This window comes from Mauremys reevesii, linkage group 1, assembly GCF_016161935.1.
Source record: "Mauremys reevesii isolate NIE-2019 linkage group 1, ASM1616193v1, whole genome shotgun sequence".
Taxonomy (NCBI): domain Eukaryota; kingdom Metazoa; phylum Chordata; order Testudines; family Geoemydidae; genus Mauremys; species Mauremys reevesii.
In genome coordinates this window covers 61,973,652-62,001,053 of record NC_052623.1, presented here as the reverse complement: position 1 = coordinate 62,001,053, position 27,402 = coordinate 61,973,652, and the positions used below count along the sequence as shown (strand labels likewise).

The 27,402-nt window shown below is 44.2% G+C and overlaps 1 protein-coding gene across 1 annotated transcript in view; it reads left to right on the top strand.

Moving 5' to 3' along the window:
- LOC120403759 (histone-lysine N-methyltransferase SETDB2-like) overlaps positions 1 to 27,134 on the top strand; it is an 88,208-nt gene extending 61,074 nt beyond the window's left edge. Inside the window, exons 18-23 of the mRNA XM_039535404.1 lie at positions 5,604 to 5,650; positions 16,463 to 16,521; positions 21,433 to 21,499; positions 23,396 to 23,518; positions 25,274 to 25,345; positions 26,050 to 27,134. Coding sequence (XP_039391338.1) covers positions 5,604 to 5,650; positions 16,463 to 16,521; positions 21,433 to 21,499; positions 23,396 to 23,518; positions 25,274 to 25,345; positions 26,050 to 26,186 — 505 coding nt within the window. The 3' untranslated portion in view covers positions 26,187 to 27,134. The remainder of the gene's footprint in view (positions 1 to 5,603; positions 5,651 to 16,462; positions 16,522 to 21,432; positions 21,500 to 23,395; positions 23,519 to 25,273; positions 25,346 to 26,049) is intronic.
- The last annotated feature ends 268 nt before the right edge of the window (positions 27,135 to 27,402 follow it).

Here is a 27,402-nt window from a genome sequence, read left to right as displayed (position 1 = left end):
GTGGAATATTGGTTTCACCCAGATTCAGGTTTACTCCGGGTTCACATGCTTCAGTGAATAGTCTCAGTAGAAGGACGCTGCCGCGCTCTCTAAGACCATCTACCGTAGAGAGCTCTGGTAGTTTCCCCTCCGGTTCAGCACCTGGAATGCTAGTGGAAAACTTTGTGTCCCCATACAAAAGAACTTCTCATGTTTCATATGTGTTCCCAATACCAGCAGAATTGAACTAGCTTTGAGCAAGTCTTCTAAATGCCTTCCAAACGCACTGTAATGGTGGTATACGCATATACTAGAATTTTGTAACATTACAGCCAGAGATGGTGCTGGTTGTTCAAAGAAAAGAGGTTCTCCCTCATTGTTCTAAGGGTATGTCTACACTACGGGATTATTCCGATTTTACAGAAACCGGTTTTTTAAAACAGATTTTATAAAGTCGCGTGCACGCGGCCACACTAAGCACATTAATTCGGCGGTGTGCGTCCATGTACCGAGGCTAGCGTCGATTTCCAGAGCGTTGCACTGTGGGTAGCTATCCCGTAGCTATCCCATAGTTCCCGCAGTCTCCTCCGCCCATTGGAATTCTGGGTTGAGATCTCAATGCATGATGGGGCAAAAACAGTGTCGCGGGTGATTCTGGGTAAATGTTGTCACTCAGTCCTTCCTCCGTGAAAGCAACGGTAGACAATCATTTTGCGCCCTTTTTCCCTGGATTGCCCTGGCAGATGCCATAGCATGGCAACCATGGAGCCTGTTTTGCCTTTTGTCACTGTCACTGTATGTGTACTGGATGCTGCTGACAGACGTGGTACTGCAGTGCTACACAGCAGCATTCGTTTGTCTTTGCAAGGTAACAGAGATGTTTACCATCCCTATTGCAGCGTCTGCCATTGTAAATTGGTGATGAGATGATGGTTATCAGTCATTTTGCATCGTTTGCATTTGGAAATTGGCAATGACGGTTATCAATCCTTTTGTACCGTCTGCTGCTGTCATGGGTGCTCCTGGCTGGCCTCGCTGAGGTCGGCCGGGGGTGCATGGACAAAAATGGGAATGACTCCCCGGGTCATTCCCTTCTTTATGTTTTGTCTAAAAATAGAGTCAGTCCTGCCTAGAATATGTCCGTGTCAGAGCCCCAGAGATCCCGCAGAAATGATGAGCTGCATGCCATTCTAGGGGGTGCCCCTGCAACAACCCCACCCGTTGCTTACCTCCTCCCCCAACCCTCCTGGGCTACCGTGGCAGTGTCCCCCCATTTGTGTGATGAAGTAATAAAGAATGCAGGAATAAGAAACACTGAGTTTTTAGTGAGATAAAATGAGGGGGAGGCAGCCTCCAGCTGCTATGATAGTACAGGCAGGACATTAAAGGGTGGGGGGGAGAGGTGTGCAGCCTCCAGCTGCTATGAGAGTCCAGGGAGTACAGAATCTTCTTTAGACATGAAAGCGGGGGGGGGGGCCTGATGGAGCTTAGCCTCCAGCTGCTATGATGAGGACAGTTACCAAGCCTTCTGTACCGTCTGCCGGGAGTCATTCCCATTTTTTCCCAGGTGCCCCCGGCCGACCTCACCGAGGCCAGCCAGGAGCACTCACGGGCTGATGATGACGATGGATACCAGTCATTTTGCTCCATCTGCCACCGGGAAGGGGATGCTGGTGTTCAGCGCTGCAGCACCCCGTCTACCAGCAGCATGCAGTAGACATAGGGTGACATTGAAAAAAGGCGAGAAATTATTTTTTTTCTTTTTCTTTCACGGGGGGAAGGGTGTAAATTGACGACATACACCCTGAAACACCTGGGAAAAATGTTTTTGACCCTTCAGGCATTGGGAGCTCAGCCAAGAATGCAAATGCTTTTCGGAGACTGCGGGGACTGTGGGATAGCTGGAGTCCTCAGTACCCCCTCCCTTCCTCCATGAGCGTCCATTTGATTCTTTGGCTTTCCATTACGCTTGTCACGCAGCACTGTGCTGAGTCCCTGCTGTGGACTCTGTCTATCATAGCCTGGAGATTTTTTCAAATACTTTGTCATTTCGTCTTCTGTAACGGAGCTCAGATAGAACAGAATTGTCTCCCCATACAGCGATCAGATCCAGTATCTCCCGTACGGTCCATGCTGGAGCTCTTTTTGGATTTGGGACTGCATCGCCACCCGTGCTGATCAGAGCTCCACGCTGGGCAAACAGGAAATGAAATTCAAAAGTTCGCGGGGCTTTTCCTGTCTACCTGGCCAGTGCATCCGCATTCAGATTGCACAATGGTGCACTGTAGGATACCGCCCGGTGGCCAATACCGTCGAATTGCGGCCACACTAACCCTAATCCGACATGGCAATACCAATTTCAGCGCTACTCCCCTCGTCGGGGAGGAGTACAGAAATCGGTTTAAAGAGCCCTTTATATCGATATAAAGGGCTTTGTTGTGTGGACGGGTGCAGGGTTAATTCGGTTTAACGCTGCTAAATTCGGTTTAAACGTGTAGTGTAGACCAGGCCTTAATGTTGGGATTGCAGCTGACTGTGGAGGTTGCTGATATATTTTGGTAAAGTTTGGAGTGCTCAGAATCCACAGCGTCTGTTTCTGTGCTATGGAATGATCACAGTTGAAACTTACTGTGTCATTGAGGGTGTGGACTTTATTATTGTTACCTCTTCCAGGAAGAGGCAAAGCACTACAAACAGTATGGGTGGTCACATGACAAAATACATGCACCACTGGGTTATTTGGTAGGGCTGTCAATGTGGCATGTTTCACAAGCACAAAAATAGTCCTTTCCCACTGATTCCCGTAGCAGTTTAACTGTCCCAGCTCTGCCACTGGCTTGGTATGTGATGCTAAACAAGTGACAAGCTCTGTGAGTCTTAGTTTCCCCAACTGTAAAATGGGGATGATGTGACATTTAACTTGTTAACTTACTAATGTTTGGAAAGCAGTCGGCAGACCTCAGTTCAGAATCTCTGAGGCTGACAAAGGAGAGTAGCCTAAAAGAGAAACTTTCTGGGAGCAGAAGACAAAACATGGCTGATGTAGGATGGCTTTAGAAGCTGTGGAAAAAATATGTTGGCCCAAAACAGACTCCAGGATTCAATTTCTGCATCCTGAAAGCCTATCACTGAACAGCCGTTAAGAAATTAATCAAATAGTTTCAGATTTATAAAGAGGTGGTTGTGCTTAGAATATGATTAATTTCTGCAAGGAGGTGTGACAATGAAAACTATTAAATGTGAAGCATAACTGATGAGGACTTTAAGACTTTTAGTATGTTATTACATTAAACACTCATTAAGTTGAGGGGCATAGCATTGGTACCAAATTTCTAAATCGGTGGCTGAAAGGCCAAGAATGATACATTGATACAGATTGGATAGGAGCACGGTGAGGGGGAAAACGTGGGGATTAGACCCAAATTTTTTTTTTGCATTATACATAGGGCCTTATCAAATTCATAGCTATGAAAAGTGAATCACGGACCATGAAATCTGATTTCCCCCGTGAAATCTGGCATGCAGCCTGGAGCTCCTACCCTGCACAGGGCTTCAGATGCTAGTCCCAGCTGGGGATGGGCGAGACTTCCTATTCCCCTTTGGGGCCACTCCTGGGGTGGGTCAGACTCACCTCCAGGATCTCCCCTGGCTACAAGAAACTGGTGGCTCCAGCTGCCACCGCCCCGCGCGGATAGGCTTCGGGTCCAGCTGTCAGCGCCCCACTCAGGCAGGAGACTGCTGAGAAAACCATAACTGCTGTGGTAACACACACCCACACCCACACACATCCCATTCCCTGTGACCCTCACTTCTGCACCGTTGCACTGCTGGTGGTGGCGCTGGCTTTAGAGGTGGGCGCCTGGCCAGCAGCTTTCCTCTCTGGCTGCCCAGCTCTGAATGCAGCGCCCCTGACAGCAGCAGGGCAGAAGTAAGGGAGGCAATCCCACAACTTCCCCACAATAGCCTTGCAACCCTCCCACCCTGACCCCTTTTGGGTCGGGACCCCTATGGTTACAACACCATGAAATTTCAGATGTAAAAGTCTGAAAATGGCAACTTGACTAATTAAAAAACCCCTGACTGTGAAATTGACCAAAAGGGACTATGAATTTGGCAGAGCCCTAATTATACATCAGATATACACATAAAGACACATGTAGCAGTGTGCACAAGTTTGAAGCTAAGCTAGCAAATCTAGGCGGGCCACCCGCTGCCCAAGATTAGAGAAATTAGAGACAAGAAAAACTGTGGCCATGGATTGACGACACATGCAGTTGTGCATGGAAAAATGTAAAGTAATGAGTATTGTATCAAAACGGATAGTGTCTTAAATGGATATGCCTCTGATGGGGATTGAGAATTTAAAACCATCAGCATGATGACTAGTGTGATTAGGAAAGCAAATGGAATAGAGCAAAAATGAAACGTGGTCATTATGGCACTATATAAAGAAAACAGCTGCAGAATTTAGCATAACTTGGGGCGCTCATTTGTAGAAACAGTACTGGAGCACTGGAAATGCTCCAGAGGAGGGTAACCAGGATGATAAAGGGTGGAGGGATTATAAATATGTGAATTAGTAAAAATGTGTTAAAATGTGTTAATTCTATTTTAAAACATGTTAATTAGGAAAGAACCGGATAGGGCAGTGGGCTATTAAAAAAATAAAAATGTTGTGGTATAAATAGGGCAGATTATTTTTAATGTGCAATTCCATACCTAGCTTTCTGGATTTAATTATTGAGTATGCACACATCTGGTATTTGTGTGAGAAAATGAACAGTCACAGTAGTTGCACATACAAAAGTAGGCCTCATTTTTATAAAAGAACAAAATATGGACCTTTAAAATTAGGGCTGTTTTAAAAAAAAATTAGCAAATGCACAGTACGTGATTGCACCTCTGTTTTTGACAACAATTTCTTCAAAACATTTCAATGCTAGTTTCTGAAAATAGGCCATCTCAGCCATAGTGCCAGCCTTGTAATAGAGTTTGAAAAGTGCATTGGGATCCTTCTGGAAGAAAGGGGTTCTATAAATGGTGGGCAATTGTTTTGTGTTCTTCAGGAAAGCAACTGTTATATATTCTTCACCTTCTGGTAAACACAATTATTATTTACTATACCTGTCCTTGGTCTCTTATAATAGATCTATGTTGCCCTCCAAAAATCTGGAACAACTGGGGGTAGCGGGGGGATTTCCCCCCTCCCCCCCTTTACTGAACTCTCTAAATCAGGTAAAAAGGAATTAATGGAATAAGCAGCTGTTGGCCACTCTGCCTAAGCAATGGGTAGGGGTATGTCACAAGAGAACATGGTGGTTTAACAGTTAGTTCAAAACTGTACCATAACAGTATTTGAATCTAGTCAAGCTTTACAAATAAAGTTACAGGAGCGTGTATTATAAAAGTGCCTGTGGTAGGGCTTCAGTTTTCATAGTTGAGGAAGATAATGCTCAAATTTCAGTTTTAAACAGGTTCAGATTTGTGTTCAGATTTTATTATATCATTAGTATAGGTGCTGGTGAAAAGAGGGAAGATATCTTGAAAAACAAAGTTATTATAACATTGTTTACATATTAATTAATACTGTTTCTCTCTCTTTTAAAATTGAACCAATGTTTTAGAGTGTTCTGTCCAAAACATGACCCAGGCAAAAGGACCAATCATTATGGTGAGTTTCTTTAATGGTTTGGTTGATTTCATTTATTTTTTAAATCTGCATTCTACATTATTTGCAGTGGGTCACCAATTCATATGAACAGAGTCAGTGTCACTCCCAGAACTGTGGGTTTTGTAAAATGTTACAACCGTGTTTCTAATCTTGCAGTAATGGTTTGGCTGAGATCCATGTATTTGCATAGAAAACTCAAAGCATTTTACTTAAGAAGTATTTTGTATTTAAGAGTTGCCCTTAGCTTTTCCAGATAAACGTTAAAACTATAAAATAAAAACACTGTGGACCAGATTCTCATAGCACTACATTGATTTGCACGAGCTGAGAATCTGGCCCTGTGTTTAACATTATAGCTTCTTTCTATAGCTCTTATACTGACAGGGTCACATTCTAGAAAGTTGGCTGGCACCAACATTTGACTTAAGTATTTTGTTTTAAAATACATTCCACAGTTTCACAAGTGCTTCTTACCGTTTGCACTCTGAGATTGCTGGGCTGAGCAAAATGACTTGTAAAGCATGAGCACAGTACTAAAGATGCACACATTAACACTTGATTTGCTAAAAGAGAGCTATTACAATACTGGTCACTTGGGATTATTATCTGTAGTTATATTAAACCCTTTCAAATTAGCATTTTTCACATTCAAAATACTTTATAGTAGTGCCTTTCATTCTGCAGGATCCCAAAGAGCTTTATAAACGTAACACTGATATATAAACTACATATAAGGATCCACTTCCTCTACCACTGAAACACAGCCAGTTTGAGCATGAAACACCTCAGCTTTCTAACACATTACAGCCATTCAGAGTAGAAAGTGAAGAACCTGTAATAAGAACTGGGGAGAAGTGCCATGGGTTTTGTAATGACCACAAGAAGGCAGGGCCAATTTCATATCCAAAAACGTGGCCTCTTCAGCACCATAGTGTCATCTAATATCATTCTAGGACAGTAATATAATGACCACTCGTACAGCTGAGTACTGCTCACTGAGTTGGCAACACAATTTTTTCTGCCATATGGAAGATTTAATAAACCTCAGTTAGGACAGGCTTAATTAATGTCTGTAAAATGCTGTTTAATTACTTTTATGAGCTGGGTGAAACCTTGTTATGGTTTGAGTTAAAACCTCATTCAGAGTGGTAGGTGTGAACTCACCCTTCAATTAGCATAACTGTAAGCATAAACCCTCACCTAAAATAAAAGGAGGGTGAGCCCACTCAGAAGCTAGAGAGCACTTTTGGGTTGGTTGGCTAAAGAGGCTTGGGGTTATAAGATAAGAAATTGATCCTTTTGTTCTTGGTTCCTCCTGCATTTGAGGAACAAGGACTTTGTACATGCATCAAAAAGAATGCCAAACTCCATCAGTTCCTACTTCCAGCTGGAACGTCCCCAAGGCCCTGAAATGTGACTAGCCGCTCAGATTGAGAAGTGGCAACATTGATTTCAGGAGCAAGATCCAGTGTCCAAGGAGAGAGATTGTTAGCTCCCATAAATCAAAACTGGCCAGTGGGATTTAAAACAAGTCCTGAAACAGGAGTTGAAGGTTCCACAAAATAATTTAAAACAAGAGATGGAGGCTTCACAAAAGGAACTAAACCATCATTGGAGGATTCCCAGAAAGGACTGCGGGTTGACATGCAGGCAGAGGTCAAGTCTCTACAAAGAGCCCAGCAACTACAAAGAGCCCAGACAGGTTGGGAAGCCCAGTTGCAAAGTTCCCAGAATGGAATGGGAAGACGGATCAAACAGGTGACCAGTAACCTGACTGCCACAAACCAGAAGTTTTTTTCCATGAAATAGTGGAGACCAGGCAAGCGTTAGCCTGCTTGGAACATGCTAACAGAGATGAGCTGCTGCAATGACTCAAGCATTGGAAAATTAAGCTCCAGAAGGAAATCAACAGATCACAATGGAACACAGCCACCTGGATGAGGGATTGAGCTGCCAGAAGACAAGTTTTCTATCTCATTTGTAACCTACAGAGGCCCAGAAGGGAGTGATTGGGCTTTCCCAGCTCCAGTGATGCAAAATCCTATTATATCTTTGAGGGAAAAACTCTCTAGGAGGTTTATTTGGCTCAATCCAACAACATAGCTTATGGGGAAGATGGTCAGAAAGGGTAGTCAATTTAGGTAGCCCAGAACTAATGGTGCTGCAGAATTTAACTCCATCTCTTTTCTGGGGGTATCTAGACCTGGTACAAGCCTTTGACATGTAGTTTGGAGCTTGCCATCAATCTGAGCTGGCCAGTGCACAGCTAAGACTTAGAAGGAGAGGAAAAGAAGAGACCCCACCTGAACTGGAAAAGGACCTGCAAGAGGCTTGTGTTCCTGGCCTCTCCTGGTGCCACCGAGGCATAGATTAGCAATGGACCAATTTATAGATGCTCAGCTGACTTGGACTTGCAGATCAAGATAACTGAAAACAAGCCAAAGGCACATTCTGAAAGGCTGTGGAATTTGCCACAGAACTTACCCTAAATCTTTTCTTGTAGCAGTTCATTAGAAGAGGAAGTAGCTGCCAGTGAGGAAGATGGAAACTCACTGTCATAAGCCCTGTAAGTATGGCTCTGTGTCTAACATGTATGATGAAAGAGGGGATTTTAATCTGGTTCATGACTATATTGAACAATTAGAAGAAATTATAAAATTGGTTTGCAAAACAAAGGAAATTAGCAACAATGCAAAAATTAAAGGAAACGGTTCAGTTAAATGCTGGTACTGTTACAAAACTGGCCACAAAAAGGATTGTTATAAATTTAAGATGGGCCAGCACAGACTGGCACAAGTGTCCAGTGAAAGCCTTTCTCCTAGTAGGAGAAATGGGGGGACACAAGCTGAAGGGACAAAGCTCGGAATTACAAAGATCAACCCCAGTACACCCACAGTCTGATGGGTTGGTGGGGGGTTCAATAGGAATCTGGGGCTTCAGCTGACTACATTTGTAGAACAGTACCAAAAGGACTGGAACTAGCATATCCCATTTCTTCTAATGGCTTATAGAGCAGCAGTCAAAGAGAGTACAAAATGTACTGCAGCACTCATGTTTGGACATGATCTAAGGACCCCAGCAAACCTCTTGTGTGGAGTCCTGAAAGGTAACAAAGGGAGTTAAACTACGTGGAAACCCTACAATCCAAAAACTGAAAAAGTTCATACCTTTAGTAGCCTCTGACAAAATGGAAAGGCTGTATGATGTAAGAGGAACTTTTTAAAAGAGGACTCCCTGTCTGGTTCTACAGTCCTAGAAAGAAGAGTAGGAGCCCTAAATTGGATGAACCTTGACAAGGACCCTATACAGTACTGACCCAAATCAATGAAGTGGTGTACAAGAACTGAGTTGGGGGCCAGAACTAAACCAAATGTTTTCCATAAGGACCATTTGAGAAGATATCAGAGGGACAGAATTTCACTTTGGCTGCCCTCTGAATCTGAGAATGTTGCTGTGGAAGTTGAGTCTTGAAAAGTTGTTACAGAAGTGAATTCACCATTATAATAAAATGAGCAGGGTCTACCTCAGTCAGCAAATTCCACAGAAACAGTAGATGTCCCTCAGAGGCTGAAAGGAAATCCAGGGAGAGAAAAGCCCCAAAGAGGTTTGGGTGGGAATACAATTAATTTGGGCTGGTAACATGAAAAACATCTTGATAGAAAGACACTGTGCATATGTGAATAGTTAACTTGTATCATTTTTAATTTGTTAAATTATTGATTTCTGTTTGGTCTGATTGATGAGTGACACCATTTTAGGCCTCATCAGGATGGACAAAACTGAGGTAGGAAGAGATGTTGTGAGGTAGGTGGGTTGAGCTAAAACCCTATTCAGATTGATAGGTGTGTATACATGGCTCCTTGCACTGTGCATATCACCAGGAGTGCTTGTGTGGATGCACTCTCTGTTGCATCAAGGTAGGAATTCCATTGGGCAACTCGCCATCATCTGGTGCGCTGTCTGTTGGGAAACTTTGGCGATGCACGATGTGGCAGAAACTAGCCGTGCAGGGATGACTGGAAGCAAGGGGTTAAGTTCCCATCATGCAACTTTCTCCATCCCATAATGCCATCCATATCCCATAATTTTTGCACCTTTTTTAAAACCCCCACAAAACTGCATAGCACTTCTCACTGTTCGCCTTCTCTGACAGAAGCATGGAGCCCTCACAGCTCTGCACTATTGTCATGAGCGTTGCAAACACAGGATGAAGAATCCTTCAGTATTTGCAGAGCCGCAAGAAGAACCACAACAATGGGGGACATGACGATTTTGTGGAAGACAGATTGCTGTGGGACATAGTGAAAACCAGTTCAAGGTTGTTGGAGACATTCATGGAGCAGCTGCAGATGGGCCTGAGAAACAAATGCCAACTGGTGGGATCGCATTGTAATGCAGGATTGGGATGATAAGTGGCTTCAGAACTTTTGGTTGTTGAAGGCCACATTTCTGGATCTGTGGGCGGAGCTTGCACCAGCCCTTCAGTGCAGGGACACCAGAATGAGAGCTGCACTGACAGTTGAGAAGCAAGTGGTGTTTGCTCTGTGATAGCTCAGCGTGCAGGATTGCTACCATTCAGTGGGAAATCATTTTGGAGTTGGAAAATGCCACTCTGTCATGCAACTGTATAGGACCATTAATTGTCTTGTGCTGCATAGGACTGAGACTCTTGGTAATGTGCAAGACATAGAATATCAGGGTTGGAAGGGACCTCAGAAGGTCAACTAGTCCAACTTCCTGCTCAAAGCCCAATGCCCAACTAAATCCCGAACTGGCTCCCTCAAGGATTGAGCTCACAACTGTGGGTTTAGCAGGCCAATGCTCAAACCACTGAGCTATCCCTGCCCCCACCGATTCATATTAGATGAATTTGCAGCAATGGGGTTCCAGAACTGCAGTGGGGCACTAGATGGCATGTACGTCCCTATTCTGGCACCAGAGTACATCAACAGAAATGGCTACTTTTCTATGGTTACACAAGCATTGGTGGATCACCAGGGATGCTTCACCGATATCACTGTTGGCTGGTCAGGGAAGGTGTATGACATTCACATCTTTAAGATCACAGGACTGTTCAGAAAGCTACAAGCAGGGACATTTTTTTCCAACCAGAAGATTACCATTGGCAATGTTGAAATGCCAGTAAAGATCCTAGAGGACCTATCCTATCCCTTTTTCCCCTGGCTTATGAAGTCATACACTAGCCACCTCAACAACGCTAAGGAAAGAGTCAATTACCAGCTTAGGAGGTGCAGAATGACAGTTGAATGTGCTTTAGTAGATTGAAGGGACGCTGGTGGTGTTTATGCAATAGATTGGATCTCAGTGAGAAAAATATCCCAATGGGTATAGCAGCCTGTTCTGTCCTGCATAATATCTGTGAGGCATAGGTGGGAAAGTTGCTGCCAGGAGGGAAGTGGTGGAGTGGCTATCTGCTGAGTTGGAGTAGCCAGACACATGAGCTAGTAGAAGAGCTCAATGCAGAGCTATGCGGCTGAGGGAAGCCTTGAAAGATCACTTAACAGTCAGGCACAGCAGTGTGGCATGACAGACTGCTGTGCTCTACCTGGCCCTGAAGTTTTGGTGGCTATTAGGAATTGGTGTACATTTATGAAGATAACACTGTCTGTTAATGCACCTATTAATTCTGCAGTGCTTGCTGTACAATTATAATTAGTATGCTGTTTGCCACTGATCCTGAGTTCTGTCACTCTGTACAAGAACAAGTAGTGGGTGCTTTGAGAAGAAATAGGCATTCTGCAGCATGTGTTGTCAAGTAATAAAGATGAATTATTTACCAAAATATAGATGTTTCTTGCATACCAAAAGCGGTGCAAAAAACCAATGTGCAATTAAAAAACAAACAGAATAAAAATGTCTGAAATAAATGAACAGAATAGGGGAAAGAACGTTCATGGCCATTTTCATTCATTTTGGCTACACATACAGCAATCATAGCTCTCACTCACCAGTGAGAGCTATATGTGAAGCTGTGGTTCCCCTTATTGTCCCCCAGCATGTAAAGGTAGGCTTAGGGATGAAGCCCTTGATGTCACGTGGAATGTTGAGGGGTGTGGAGCAGATGCTAGAATGGAGTTCTCCACTGACTGTAAAGGGAGGGAGACTGTGACTGTTGGACCTGTAGGTCAGTAAGAGTCTGCATCATTCGTGTTTGCTGTCAGAAAAGCCCCATTTTGTCCTGATGCATCACCTTCTGCTCCAGGGCCTCTCTCCATACTGTCTGCAACATTCACCCTTCAGGCCCAGTGCAGCACTGGCTTGCAGGATCTCACTAGAAGAGACGTGGGCAAACTACGAGCCCATGGGACCGTCTGCCTGGCCCCTGAGCTCCCGGCTGGGGTGCCTAGTCCCCGGCCCCTCCCCCGCTTTCCCCCCTCCCCTGCAGTCACGCCGCTGCACAGGCCACGCTCCGGCCCGCCGCTCTCACTGGGCAGCATGGGGAGCGCAGCTGGCTCTGGCCAGGTGTCACGGCTGCGAGCTCCTGCTGCTGGTAAGGGGGTGGGGAGCAGGGTGGTTAGGTAAGGGATCAGGGGGTCCTGGCGAGCAGTCAGGGTGTTGGGGGGGGTGGGATGGGGGGGTGGTTGGGGGGGGGCGGTCAAGGGATGGGAAACAGGGTTTGGGAGTGGGGGGTCTCGGGGGCCTGTCAGGGGAAATGGGGTGGATACGGGTCAGGAGGATAGTCAGGGGACAGGGAGCGGGGGGGTAGATAAGGGATGGGATCCTGGGGGCAGTTAGAGGCGGGGGTCCTAGGAGGTGGTCAGGAGACGAGGAGCAGAGGGCGGTTGGATAGGGGTGGGAGTCCCGGGGCTGTCAGGGGCTGGGGTGTGGATAGGGGTTGGGGCAGTCAGGGGACAGGGAGCAGGGGGGTTGGATAGGGGGCGGGGGTCCCTGGAGGGGGCGGTCAGGGGACAAGGAGCAGGGGTATTGGATGGGTTGGGGGTTCTGAGGGGGGCAGTCGGGGGTGGCAAGTGGGAGGGGCCAGGCTGTTTCGGGAGGCACAGCCTTCCCTACCCGGCCCTCCAAACAGTTGTGCAACCCCGGCGTGGCCCTCGGGCCAAAGAGTTTGCCTGCCACTGCACTAGAATATATCCGCCTGTTTCCTCTTCTTTCTCCTTATTATGGTCAGGCATTCTGTGAGGGTGGAGGGGCCATAGCAGCAGCAGTTACAGATGGAACACCCAGAGGTATCATTGTATTTAGAGTCACAATGGGAAGTGAAAGTTAAGTTTCAGCACTCTTTTCCTTTGCTCCGCTAAAGTTTTAAACAAGACATGCTTATTGACACTTCAGCCCTAGTGTGCCTCTGCATAGCACTGCCCTCCAGCGTGAGTGAAGGTGCTGTGTGGCCCAGTGAGGGAAGGCCTGGCCATGAGGAAGGAATCGTTCTGTTGCATGAAACAATAACATTTCAGCCCAGATTTTGATGAGTATGATGCAGGGTAATGGCACCGAGCACTGGTGCTACTTTCCATAGGCGGTGGTGATTCTAGCTGATATCTCGCTCATGAGGGCAACAAAGACACAGAGAGCACAGCTGCTGGTGGTGTCCCTAAGCTATCCAGGCCCATACACTGCTAGCCTGTTTACTGCAATGGTGCCTGCCAAAGTCATTGTGGAGTGGCATGGGGAAGAGTTCTACTATGGAGGAAGAAATAAGGCAGCCATCCCTAGAAGCCTTTGGGAGAGGATTGCAGAGTTCTTTCATGAAAGTTTCACTGCGACCTCTCAGCAGGATTCAAGGGACATCCCTGTGTGTACACACAAACTGCTCTGTATGTGCCCCTCTCCCCTCCTCCCCAACTAAGTCTACAGGGGAATGGAAAGCAGATAACAACTCTACCTCTGTTTGTTGTATAGCTACCTCTTCTAGTGTGAGCAAATTACTGAAAAGTCAATATCTGTGTCCTGCTACAATGGGGTTGGGTAGCATCTGCACATTTAAACATTGTAATGGGACATGCATTCACATACTTACCTGAGGTTCCTTCCCCGACATCGGGCTCACCCATGCTCAGCTGCTTGGATTGACTAGACTGCAGTGGAGCCTCGGAAAGATCCTCGCTTGTGGCATAGCTGGACCCCCAGGTTGCATGTCCTTCATCCTCCTTGCTGGGGGAACACAGCAGGGGTCTGTGTCTGGGGCTCCTTGGAGGTATCCAAAGTGCTCTGTGTGGGTGGTGGGGGTGGGGGTGTCTGTGTCTGCCAAATATGGCATGCTACTCATTAAAAAAGCAGCAGGTCTGCAGCTCAGCACCAGATTTATGTTGGCCTACCACAGAGCCTTCACTTTCACACAGCACCACTGCTGAGCCCTGTCGTACCCCTTCACCAGCATCCCCTGTGCAATCTGCTCGTAGAGGTCAATGTTTGTACAATTGCTCCATAGCCTCTTCTTCCCACGGGCCCAAGAGAGCCAATACCTCCTGTCTACTCCAAGCAGGAGCACATCTGGAGCATGTAGCCAGCATGGTCAGTTGAGCAGCTGCACACAACAAAGGAGAGCTGCAAGGTGTGTTCACCAAGCTGGGCAATAAAGAAAAGTAATTTAAAAAATATGTAGGGTCTTAAAGGGGGTAGTGACTTCTGGTCTCTATGCCCCCTGGACAGTGGAGTTCACAACTGTGACCAGAGTGGTCAGTGTCAGGCATTGTGGGACAGCTGCTGGAGGGCTGTTAAGGGTGGACATAGGTTACATGGTGTCTACACTTGCACTGCATTGATCACAGTAGGTCAACCATGACCCAATGCTGTTTGGGGAGATGGTGTTACTGCATCCCCGTAAGGGGGCACTTACGTTGGCAGGACACAAATTTGAGCAGACACATGCACAAATAGGTTGATGCAAGATGACTTAGGTCAAGTTAACTTCATAGAGTGTAGACCAACCCTAAGGAACTGCTCCTTTTTTTTCTTGGTTCCTCCTGCATTTAGAGAAGGATTTTGTACATTCCTTATAAGTAAACAAGATTGCATCGAAGACAATGCCAAACGCCATCAATTTCTACTTCCAATGGGAACATCCTCAGGGACCCAAAATTTTACTAGCCACGCAGGTCAAAAAAGTGCAATAGTTCCATTTATTTGCCTGAGAACAGCCTCTTTCCCAATGCAACACTGCTGCAGCTGATATCAGCAGAAGTGTTTAAGCTGGAGGCCTTCAATTTAAAAGGGGACGGAGGCGGAGTGTTGTCCATGAGGGAGTCTTTGAAGCATATTTCTTCCTTCACATTGGTCTTAGATAGTTTGGAGCAATTGACCTACAAAGAATGCTGAAAATTCTATCTATTTTAATTTGGAGAATGCAGTGAGAGTCATGTTTCTGGACAAGGGGAAGTGCTTTTGTTTTTTTGTTGGGGGTGGCTCTGCTGATTTGCTGATTTCTTGTTTTATGAAATGTGTTTTTAATTGATGCCATGGGTGCTTTTATATTGTGTTCTAAACCCAAATGCATCTTCACCAAGTACTAATCTTGCTTAATTTGTCAGAGCTGATGGGATCGTAGCACAAGACGGTATGGCTACAGGTCAATGAGGCACTCTTAGACAGTGGAGCACTCTTAGTGAACAGTACTTTATGTGCATGAATGAACATTTTCAAACTTGGGTGACTAAAGTTAAGTGCCTAAATAAATGATATAATTATTTTTAAACAGTTCTGAGTGCCCACAACTCCTTTTGAGTCAATGGAAGCTGTGGGTGCTCAGCACCAATGAGAATTGGGTCACTTAATATTATATCTCAGGTTTGAAGATTTGCCCCACTTATCAAGAATGGACCGAGTAGTTCCTCCCAAAAGAATGGTACATACCAGTAATACCTTCACACATTTGACCACACAGGAGGCAGTTGATTCTAAAAATAAAGAGGGACTATATAGCCCCTTTTTCATTTCTCTTTCCAGTTGGTGGGTTGGTTTGTTTTGTTTTAGTTACTAGGGACATTTACATGAAAACAGGATCTTTGTTTCTCAATACTTCACATGCTCTTGCTGCTTATTCCTTGCCAGAAGTCATTATTCTCTGTTTTTGATGGTGGAATCACTTCCAGGGGAGCTAGCATGATATCTAAGAAAGTCTGACACGTTTTGGCAGCAAATACGAAGTGGGAGCAGGTGAACTTTCAGACTAAAGATCTTGTTTTCATGTAAACGTTATTAAACACTTTACAAACAAACAAAAATCTGCCACACAAGTAAAATGGTTTCTGTATAGGATTTTTTTCTGAGTTTTTCAGGAGGTTGCTTGGTTAAAGTTTGAAAGACCACTGTATACGAGGTGATGTATGCTACATTTCTCAGAGTAAATTTACATGCACAAAATAGTTCTAGTCATGAGTTGTATTAAAATAAACATGAGTTCATTTGTAGATTAAAACTGCTTTCTGAACTATTTATAACAACTCTGATTTGAAGTTTTTCTTTTTTTAAAATAAATCTTTTACTTCCTTCTGTTAGCCCTAGCTTGGGAGGGGTAATTTACTCTGCAGTGCAGAGTTAAAAGTCTGAAGTTTGCTTTATAATCAAATTAGGTGGAAGGAAATCCTAGAGGAAATGTACAAAGATTTACATGTCTTTTTAGGCAGCTCTAGTGATTAGGCAATATTTTAGATTTCATGGAAATGTATAGCCAGCTGAAATGTCAGAAAGTCAGGGAAGCTAAAATATACTGTGACTGTTATCCAGAGTGTGTGTCTTTATAGTCCTCAGAAATAGAGATGTCAAAATTAAGTGTGAAATGATCTATCTTTTGTCTAAGAACATTACATTCTTACAGAATTGTCTCTTGATTTCTAGATGCAGACAATAAGAGGAACAGGCATGGAATGAAATCTTCCACCTTCACGGAAAAAAGGGTAATTTGAATCCAAGCAGTTTTATTTAAAACCTAAACCACCACTGTAGCTAAAGACATGGAGGAATCCACTTTGTGTTGTTACAAGTTTAGCTAGACTTCTGCAAGAGATTGTGTTAGCATATTCCAAAAATGGAAAGTCAGGCAATGACTTGTGCCTTGCACACAGGAGCCAGGGGCAGCTCTACCTTTTGGCCCCCCCCAGCAGGTCATGCGCGCTGGCGCGGAGAGCCGCCGCGGCGACGGCCTCCGGGCATGACTGCAGACAGAGCTGGCTGCTCCCGCGCCTCCTGCTGGCTCGGCGGCTGCGGCGGGGGGCGGCGGTCCGCGGCGCGGCTGGAGCTGCCGCGGGCCGTCAGCCGAGCGAGGTCCAGCCGAGCCAGCGCCGCGCGCCGCCTGCTCCGCAGTCAGTGCCTCAGGGCAGCCGGTCCGGTGGACTCCCGCAGGCATGCTGGCGCAGCCTGCCCCCCCGGGCGGCTCGGCGGGCCGCTCCTCGCAGCAGGATGAGCGCCTGGAGCCCCAGCCTTTGCCTTTGCCGCCCCTAGGGTTGTTGGCACCAGCTTGCCTGCTTTGCTGGTGCCTGACAGGAGCAGCCGCATTTCCTAAACAGCAACTTCTCATTCCCTACTTCAGTCTTATAATTCCCTTGAAGCAATACATTTCACCATCACAGTTACTTTGGGTGGAGCTAATTCCACCTCAGTGTCATCTGGTGCAACTACACTGAAATTGGGGCCACTTAAACCAAGGGTGATTTTGGCCCTGTGACTGTGATCTTGGCTTATACAGAAAGTTTTTTTCTCCTGAGTTGTATTTCTTCTGTAAAGTACCAGGACACAAGAGAACAGACGAGATGCCATGACACCATTGGCTGATATGACAGTCGGCCATACCAGAGCACTAGGATTCTGAGGCATAGGGGAAAAGTGATTTTTCCTTAAACACAGAGGTCTTGCATGGCCAAATTTGGCATTACCACCATACCAGCATTGGGCATAGTTACATCTCTTTATTTTTAATAAGTCACATTGATTTCAACTAGCACTGCTTCATTTGAGAAACTACAACTATATGTGCAGATTTTAATTCTTAACATTAAGGTTCTCTCAAACTTGGATATTAAGACTGCATCTGGACTCTCATGAAGGCCATAGTCCAAATCATGCCTGCATTTTTTGTACCTCTTGTAAAGCATACTTCTAATTCCAGTTTATTTAGACTCTCAAGGTGATATCCTGGCCCCATTAAAGTCCACATCAAAACTCCCATTGACTTCAGTGGAACCAAGATTCCACCCGAGTGCACTACAAATACACATATATATATATAGGTCTATGGATATAAAAAGCTGAAGGGAGCATCCAGCATCCTGAGTTGCACCCATGATTATGAAAATATTTAAAATGACAGGCCATGCAGACTCATGTCTTGATACATTCTAAACATGAAAAACGTAGTGCTGGCACAGGAGTCTCATTGGATGCAGTGCACTGCCACACCGAGATCAGTGTTCAGGACAAAATCATAGCTCAGTCTTCTGGTTCTCAGCTGGAGAGCAGCACGCTGACTTTTAGAGAGCAGGATGCTCTGTGCGTGGTGACATCCCCTCTAGCAGACAGGTGGAGAGTTACTGTTTCCAGGGAAGCCATATCAAGCTTTCCTCAGCAGATGAATAGTTGCTACAACTCCAAGACCGGAATCTCAGATGCCTTTTTAGCCTGCACAATGCATAGCATAATCCATCTAGCAATGGAGGACTTGGAAGTTCTGAGTCCTTAGCATTTCAGATGGGAAGATATGAATAGGGAGTCTGATCTTCTTGTGTAGTCTACTACTACTCTTAGATCCACCAGGTTTATTCTGTGAGCTCTTTCCTTCAGGCTCCAGATGCCTTGAGCTGTTTGGGTTCCTATGTGTGCTTCCCAGAACTCCAGGATGGTGTCAGTTGTGAGAATCAGAGGATCTGGAAGGCATATGGGCATACCTTTGTGGACATTGCCCTGGGCTGACCACGATTTTCAGAAGCTGAGCACCAGTGTTGGGATCTTTACTTGATCCTTCCAGTGTTATGGGGAGCGGTCGCACACCTTTAAGATGAAGCTGTGAAGGTGCCTGATGTGTGATTGTTCCCATGGAGTGACCTCTGTGCATGACACTAGGAGGCCTCACAGTTGAAGGCCCAGTGCTCTGATGGGCCTTGTGCAGCTCCAGAACAATGTGGAAAGCACTATCTCTAGTGATGGGTAGATCTTTGTTATTAAAATCTCTATGTACACTCCCAGGTGACTTAGTTTTGTGGACAGAGTCAAGGAACTTTTCTTGACATTGATAACAAAGCAGTGTGCTTGCAGGGGATTCAGCATCAGGGACATGGCCCCCATGCTCTGTTGCCAGGGATGGAGCTTTGCTCAAGATGTGGTGCAGGAGAGGATACGTGTAGACACTCTGTGCCCTGAGTCTGGCTATGATTACTACCACCTTCTTTGTAAGGATCCTGGGGGTCGAGGACAGGCTGAATGGGAATGGCCAGTATTGATAATGCTACCTGCCATAAGCAAACCTTAGAAATCTGTGGTGACACAGTCTGATAGGAATATGGAGGTATGCATCCACCAGATCCATTGAAGTCAGAAGATCCCTCTGGAACACGGATGACACAGTAGAGGCCAGGGTCTCTATCCAAAACTTCATTTTCTTCATCCACTTGTTGCCTTTTGAGGTTGAGAATGGCTTGGTTGCCCCTGTGCGCTGTCGAACAATGAAGAAGATGGACTAATAGAACCCTGAGAACCTTTCTTCTGAGGAGATGCTCTCTATCATGCCCATATCTAAAAGATGAGATATCTCATTCTGGATCAGACTGTGCTTTCCAGGGTTGTTGGAGATGGGGGACTAGATGGGGAACAGATGAGGTAGAGCCCATAGCTCGAGGGAGTATCCCTAATTCACTTGTCTGTGATTGATACAACCCATTTCTCCAGGAAATGGGAAATTCTACCCCCTAGTTTCAGCTCTGGGCAGAGGCCTATGCAGTCTTTACCATAAAGAAGCTTTGGGAGGGGTGGGAGTCCCTCTGACCTTTCACCTCAAACCTCTGTTCTGTGGCTTTCCTTTGGAGAACCTGCTTTCCGTTTGTTGGTATTTCTGTGAGGATGAAGACTAAAAGGAGCATCTCTGTCTGAGGGCCTGTCTGTACTCTTTCCTGAAGCCATTACGTGTCATCAGGAGAGACTGTTTGGATTTTGCCACACTGTCTGCCACTACTTCATCTAGCTTTTCTCAAAAAAGAAGGAAGTCTGTAAACTTGGCAGGTCAGAGAAACCTGCTTTGAGTGGGTATCAACTTTCCAGGGTCAGAGCCATAGGTGGCACCTCGTTACTGAGCATGGCTCTGGCTGAGAATCTCATTGCATCCCTTGAGGTGTCACCTACAAATGCTGTTGCTGGGAAAACTCTTTAAAATAGAGTCAAAGTCAGGGTGATCTCTACCCTTATGGGTCCTGAGATCTTCCAACCAGGAGAGCGATGCCCTTACAAAGCAGGTGGCTGGTAGGAAGCCCTGAGGGGGCTGAGGCCTCAAAGTCTTTTTTGAAAGTGGCCTCCATCTTTCTATCTGTGGGGTTCTTCCGATCGGACTCCCCGTCTGATGGGGTGACCATATCTTTTACTTGGGATGCTATAGAGGTGTCAACCTTTCGTATTTCTGAATAGGGTCCTTTGGTTCCTGAATCTTATAGAACCTGAGGTAATTTTTGTTAATGTGAATGCCCTCATTGGGTTTATCCCATTCATCCCTGATCACTTCCTCAAAGGAGGAGTGTAGGGGAATCGCAGCTCCAGGGATGATTTTGAGGGGAGAAATTTATTCTGAGGCTTACTTGTAGGAGTCTGTTCGGGTTGAATCTCAATAGTGGAGACAACCTTGCTGCATATGGCCTCAAATTTTGCTAGGGGGGTGGGAGGAGATCCATCTCCATGAGCTGCAGCCCAGCTGTTCAGAAATGTAGGAGACGCTGGGCTACAAAACAGTGGAATTACTCCAGGGATGAATTTGTCCCAATATGCATGCAGCGCTGCTTCCACAGTTCTCCCATGTTAGAGTACGTCCGAAATGAATACAGACATGGGAGATAAGACGTAGAAGGGCTCCATATGCATTTAGTTAATTCAACGTAAATCACTTGTCACAGGACTAACCAGAAACACTTCCATGAGCTGGAATAGTCCAAAGTGTAAAAAATTTTCCAACAGCTTCTTGCCTTTCTAACACCTTCTCCACTTCTATGGATGTGTGAATTAAATGTTAGAATGGCACGTCTATTATACCAGCACAGCGCGTACAGCTCATATCGGTATGGGTTTATTTTGGTTATTCAGAGAGAACAGAACACTAAAAATAGAAAAGGGTGGTGGTCAGTTTAGAGGGGTTGTTTTAGTCAGATTATTTTTGTTGCTCTTCTTTAGTTGTTCACTTTTTAATTGACTGTAAACAAACAGAATGAATGACTTTTTGAAAAACTGGGTATAACTATTTTAATACTGGCCGTTTTTCTCTCTCAGGCTTTGTGTACACTAGCACTGTTGTTGGCAAACCTTTTGTCGGCCCGGGGTGTGAAAAAAAACCACCCCGCCCAACGTAAGTTTCACCAACAAAAGTGCCGGTGTGGACAGCACTACGTCGTTGGGAGACGCACTCCTGCCAGCTACCGCTGCTTGTTGGGGGTGGTTTGGGGAGAGCTCTCTCCTGCCGGCGTAGAGCGGCTACACAGGAGACCTTACAGCTGTGCCGCTGTAGGTCGGTTATGTAGCCGTGGCCTTAGTAAATGTGGAAATAGTTGTTTTCTTTCCTCTAAGCAGTAAATGTCCCTACTGGTATAAACGTACAGTGTTTTGTTTTGTTTCGTTTTCAACAGAGTACAGAAGAGACAGCAGCAGAAAATAGTTTACGACTTTTAAGGAAAAAACATAACAAACACAAAGGTTTGACAAATAATTAATATTATTACCATGATTTGATGCTATAATAAATTGTACTAAAATGGCCAGTGTGAGGCCTAGCAGCTGAATCACAGCTACACATTTCCTTTTTTTCTCCGTTGGCCAATTCTCTGCATGCTGGCAAGGGAGTGGGGTTCTGATTTGCAGAACAGCTGTGTGATTTCAAAATAATTGTGCAGGAAGCAAATCCCACTGCTTTGGCTGAGGGCCATTATTACCCAATAAGAGTCAATTATTCCCCAGTGGTTATATAATCCCTTTACCCTGAGTGACTGCTGGGCTCAGAACTCCTCATCAGTAGGTCCACAGCAAACATGGATGGCTCAGCTTCTGCCCCCTCCCCTCCCTCCAGGTATGAAATGAGATTACATTTAGAACGGAAAATTACTCTTAGCTGGAAAATTAACATTAGCCTCCTTTAAAGGGGAAGGAGGAACAGGGAGTAGAGTTATTGAGAAGGCTGGTGTGACATGGGTTAATGGGGCCAGAAGTTGAAGTAACTATTAGGGGATATTCATAAGTTATAGAACAAATGCTTAATTCTGCATTTGTTAGAGTGTTACAAAGGGGTAGGTGGGTCTTGAAAGTCACCAAAAAATGTGTTATTTAATTTATGAACATCCTCTTAGTTGTGGCTAGCAAATGTGGAGATGAGGCCAGTAGCCAGTCAAGAGTACAGGTGAGACGATGTCAAGCCCATTTCCGTACAAAAACTATTCAAAGACGTTTCCAGTTATTGCTGGTTGATAACCAGCCCCTCAAAATGTTTTAGGCCACCATGCAGTCATTACCTCAAAGGGAAGCACAGTCTTTGAATAGTGGATGTACACTGTATTATTAAATGCATTGTAATGTGTTTTATTTTGATTTAGCTGTTGTAATTGCATCTTTCTGTAGTAAAGCAAGTGATCGAGCAGCCTGCTTAGTAGGTAGCGTTCCTTTCCAATGTTTTATACTGCACAAAAAACATTGTTGTAATTACCCATTGGGATTACTCTTCCAAATAATGAGAGAGTTTGTATTAAAGAGGCAAAAGTGGCATTTACCTACGGTATATGGTAGCTAAATTCAGTGTGCTTGAAATACATTATCATGTTGTTTTTTTTAAATTATACCACTCTGTATTACTGCTACAACTGTACTTCAACAAGCAGAAGACCCTCATATAAAATGCTGGAACATTTTATTTATATATTATAGGATATCTGGTATAAGCAGAGCTGTACTTTCTTTCTCTTAATGTCCCACCAATAACAAAATTATATATAAAGCAGTTTTTTAACTCTGACACTTGCTCCTGTAATTTATTCTTCACCTGAAGTCCTAATCCTTAGAGCTGCATTGGCTTCTGACCCTTTCAGTGCCTCATCTGAAAGGGTTAAGGAGGTAGAATTAGAACCATTAGTTTAGCCATGTTCAGTCGCATCCAGGAGAGCGCGAATAGGAGCTGCTACAATTAGTGTAAAGCAGTGCTTCTGAAAGCCGGTCTGTTGCTTGTTCAGGGAAAGCCCCTGGTGGTCCGGGCCGGTTTGTTTACCTGCCGCGTCCACAGGTTTGGCCGATCGCAGCTTTCACTGGCCGCAGTTCGCCGCTCCAGGCCAATGAGGGAAGGGCGGCCAGCACATCCCTCAGCCTGTGCCGCTTCCCACAGCCCCCATTGGCCTGGAGCGGCGAACCGCAGCCAGTGGGAGCCACCATCGGCTGAACCTGCATACGTGGCAGGTAAACAAACAGGGCCAGACTGCCAGGGGCTTTCCCTGAACAAGCGGCGGACCGGCTTTGAGAAGCGCTGGTGTAAAGGACTTTGAGATACAATGAACTACAGTAACTGTGCTGAGACACAATTTCAGTAGAAGTGTGTGTTCTATATTTTAACAGCAAGAATAGACTTTCTTAGGAAGTGCAAGCAGGCTGGACTTCTGGATGGCATATTTAAAGAAATGCTAGACACACTTCACCTTGCAAAGGAAAAACTGATGGACGACAACACTTCAGAAACAGGTACTGTGAACAAATAGGAATTCTGCTTTGGACAGATTCTGAGTTGAGCCGTGTAATTCTTGGTACTTTTAACTTGGGGTCATGTTCACCTTTTTAGAGCCCTAAATGGTTTGGGTGTTGGTTACCTAAGAGACCATCTCTCGCTTCCTCTGCTATCCTACTTCAGTGGGGTGTTAGTGGCATGGGGGCAAGGAACTGCCAACAAGACATTCTCTGTGAAAGCGCCTCAAGTCTGGAATTTGTTAAACAAGCCCCTTCCCCCAACATACACACACAGCTTAGTCTGCCAGATCCCAGGGACGCTGCAAGATGTACCAAGCATTTTAAGAAAAGGGTGTTTGAAAGGTTGTGAAGATTTCATCTGGACTGGGGTTGTGTTTTATTTCATCACAGAGGGATGAGCAATCTTTGTTAAAGATCATTACAGCATATGAAAAAAATTGCATAAGAATGCATTAAGTCTTGTAATAGATTATTTAGATTAACATTAATTTAAAATATATTGGGGGTTCAGATATAGCTACAGTACTTGTACAAAACACTGTTCTTGAAGCAGTCAACCCATCTTAATCTTATGGACAAAGCAACATTAAAGAGAAGTTCAGATTTCACTTTGTGGGGATTAGCCTTCTCAGGGTATGTCTACACTACCCACCAGATCGGTGGGCAGCGATTGATCCAGCGGGAATCAATTTATCGTGTCTAGTCTAGACGTGATAAATTGACTCCTGTACTCCACTGCCGCAAAAGGCACAGGCAGAGACGATGGGGGAGCAGCAGCAGTCGACTCACCGCAGTGAAGACACTGCGGTGCGTAGGTCTAAGTATGTCAACTTCATCTAAGTTACGCAACTTCAGCTATGTGAATAACGTAGCTGGATTCCCCCTCCAGTGTAGCCCAGGCCTTAGTTTTCAAAATAGTCTACTGCTATATCCTTTTGGGGATGAAGGATATTAATGTAGTCAACACTGTTAAGGAAAGAGAAATAACCCAATTAACTAAATCTCCCTCATAAAAGAAGAGGATTTTTGCATAGCAAAAGTTGCCAGAAGTAATAAAAAAATACTTATTCACATCTTAGAATCTCACAGCACCTTATACACATAAACTAAGTAATCCTCTGAACACCCATGTGAGGTGTGTTAGCATTAATCTGTGTTTTACTGAGGGAAAACCTGGCACTAAAGCTTAATTTAATGATATTATGTTAATAAACACTATTTAAGGATGCTACAAAGTCACTTCATGCATTTAGAAATGTAAACAAACAAACAATGTATTCGCATCTTCGACTGGGCACTTTCATATCATGTGATTTGCAAATAGCAGTTAAATTGGCTTCCAGCCACTTCTGTCATGTGGCACATGGTCCCAGAAGTGTTGCAATAACTGGATTTTAAAACTTATTAAATACATTACATGAACTTGGGTACCAGACAAACAGCTCCTATTTAAATGGATCCCTATTAAGGGGTGCAGACTGTATGTAAAACGTAATGAGAATCCCATTTACATCTTATTTTTCATAGGAAATTAGTGAAGTAAAATTGTGAAATTGACACTTCTTCCTTGGTATAAAATGGCAGAAGGGCTATTAATATCTTTCCCAGCATTCTAGCTTTCTGAGCTTAAAAGCCTCATAATTAAAACAATTGGTGTACTGTACAGATGGGTAGTTACCATTGTGCAATTTTTAAGTTCCTCTATGTTAACATGTAACAAACAGTAAATCAACTTTTTTTTTCAACCCCTAGAATACGAGGAAACAGTAATATCACTTTTTGACTGTAGCCTGTTTGAAAATATACTTACAAATGTTCATTCAGGTATGTAAATATAAATATATGCTACTATATAAAGTAATACTCCCAAAGAAGTGGTTATTAGAATTAAGGTTATTCTTCTGATGGTTATGGTATAGTGTATCAGTTTAAAATCAAAGCTTTCTTAAGTTGTATGAACGCCCAGGTGAAATCATTGGCATCACTATCCTTAGAAACATAATATTGCACAAATTTGTCTGTCTTATTTGAAGCAGGACAAGAGGGTTTTCCATAGTTTTAACTATTTGAGTATCAAGCACCTCATCTGACTTCTTGACTCAGTGGACCCTGCCTCTCTCCTACATGATGTGCTGATATCACTGGATTTCCGAATGCATTGTTTCTTCTCCTATATGGCTCCAAGGTTCCCACTCAGCCATTTATTTTAGACAGAACTCATGTCTTTTAGGGTGATAGTTTAAACAGGCCCTTCTCCTTCCCCCATTTCAATAGGTCAGAGATCGGCAACCTTTGGCAAACGGCTCGCCAGGGTAAGCACCCTGGCGGGCTGGGCCAGTTTGTTTACCTGCCACGTTCACAGGTTCGGCTGATCGTGGCTCCCACTGGCCACGGTTTGCCGTTCCAGGCCAATGGGGATGGCGGGAAGTGGCAATTATTCTCAGGTACAGTGTTAGCAACTTGAAATGTTTGTAACCTAAAAAACACAATGTGAAAAATGTTTTTTTGTTTTTGTTTTTTTATTATAGGAACAGAGGAAAAACTTCAGGAGCTTCTGGAAACTCGGAAAAGACTGGATACTCAGATTGAGCTACTGCAAGATTTAAAAGAAGTAATTCCTTTCCAGGAAAATATAGCTAGTGCATCTAGTTCAGTGTCTGAATAACCAATACTTCTCTTGATATCAACTTCCATATTAAAGATTTTCTACTGACAGAAACTGCATCTGGTCAGTGTATTAAAGTGACTTTCAGAGATAGGGGTGAACAGAAAAACAATTGGGTGTTTTACTCATATTTTATACCTCACTTTTGCAATAACTATTTGTCCTTTTCCTTTTTAATTTTTACTGTGGCTCAAGGAGTGATAAACACTTAAATTTAAATACCGTCTGTACAAGCTTTTTTTAAATACTCCACAAGCCACTTTTTAAAATCACTTCAGTTGCAGCAGCCCCCTATCATGTGTTGTGTCTGATTCAATGTCTGCTTATCATAGCAGACAAAATCATTATTAAAAATTGTTAAGGCTTTCCAAAGAGGAATTTAACAAGACTTGCACTTGAAGCAGAAGGGTTTTTTATGACATTTTCTCAATTTATGGTGTGTTAATGTTTAAGTAGTTCTGTTTTAACTGCAATGGTGAGAGGTGGTGTCCATTAGTTGCTTGCAAACACCTGAGGCTGGCTGGTGATCATCCTCTGAAAAATCATTCTATGTAAAATAGTTAGGGAATCAAATACTGCAGTAAGAACATTTACGGCTTCCATGTGTTATTTTGTCTTATTATATTAAAATTGTTTGAATACAGAAAAGCAGTACATTTAGTTACAAAATTGCAAGTTAACGAAAAACTTGACAATAAATGTTTTTGTAAAGAAAGTTGTGTATTGAAGAAAAACTAGTGACAAAATCAGTTTATGCACCAAAATACTGTTCACAGTACAGCCTTGTAGGTTCTCACTGCTAATCCACAGCCTTGCTGATTCTCACAAAACCCCTGGTTTCATCATACTTCATAGCTCAGCTCCAACAGAAGAGACAGTACAACAGGAGATTCATATTAAGATTTTATTATTCTTAAATATACTAAAGAACCTTTGCTGCTGTACTATGAAATAAATGAAATTAAACTACACTTAAAAAACTAAGTATATTTTAGTGCATTTAACACTTCACTTACTATTTTACAAAGTTAACAATGCACTCTGTCATTAGTGTAAATCAATAGTTCTGTTGCATAGCTCTACTTGTTGCCTGTAGACAGCCAAAATATGCCACAGGAGTCCTAAATTCAGGGATTGATAGATGGAACTATTTGAAGATGTTACTTCCAAGGACAAAAGCAAGTTACCAACATTCCGACAAGTCTTTCATCTCTCC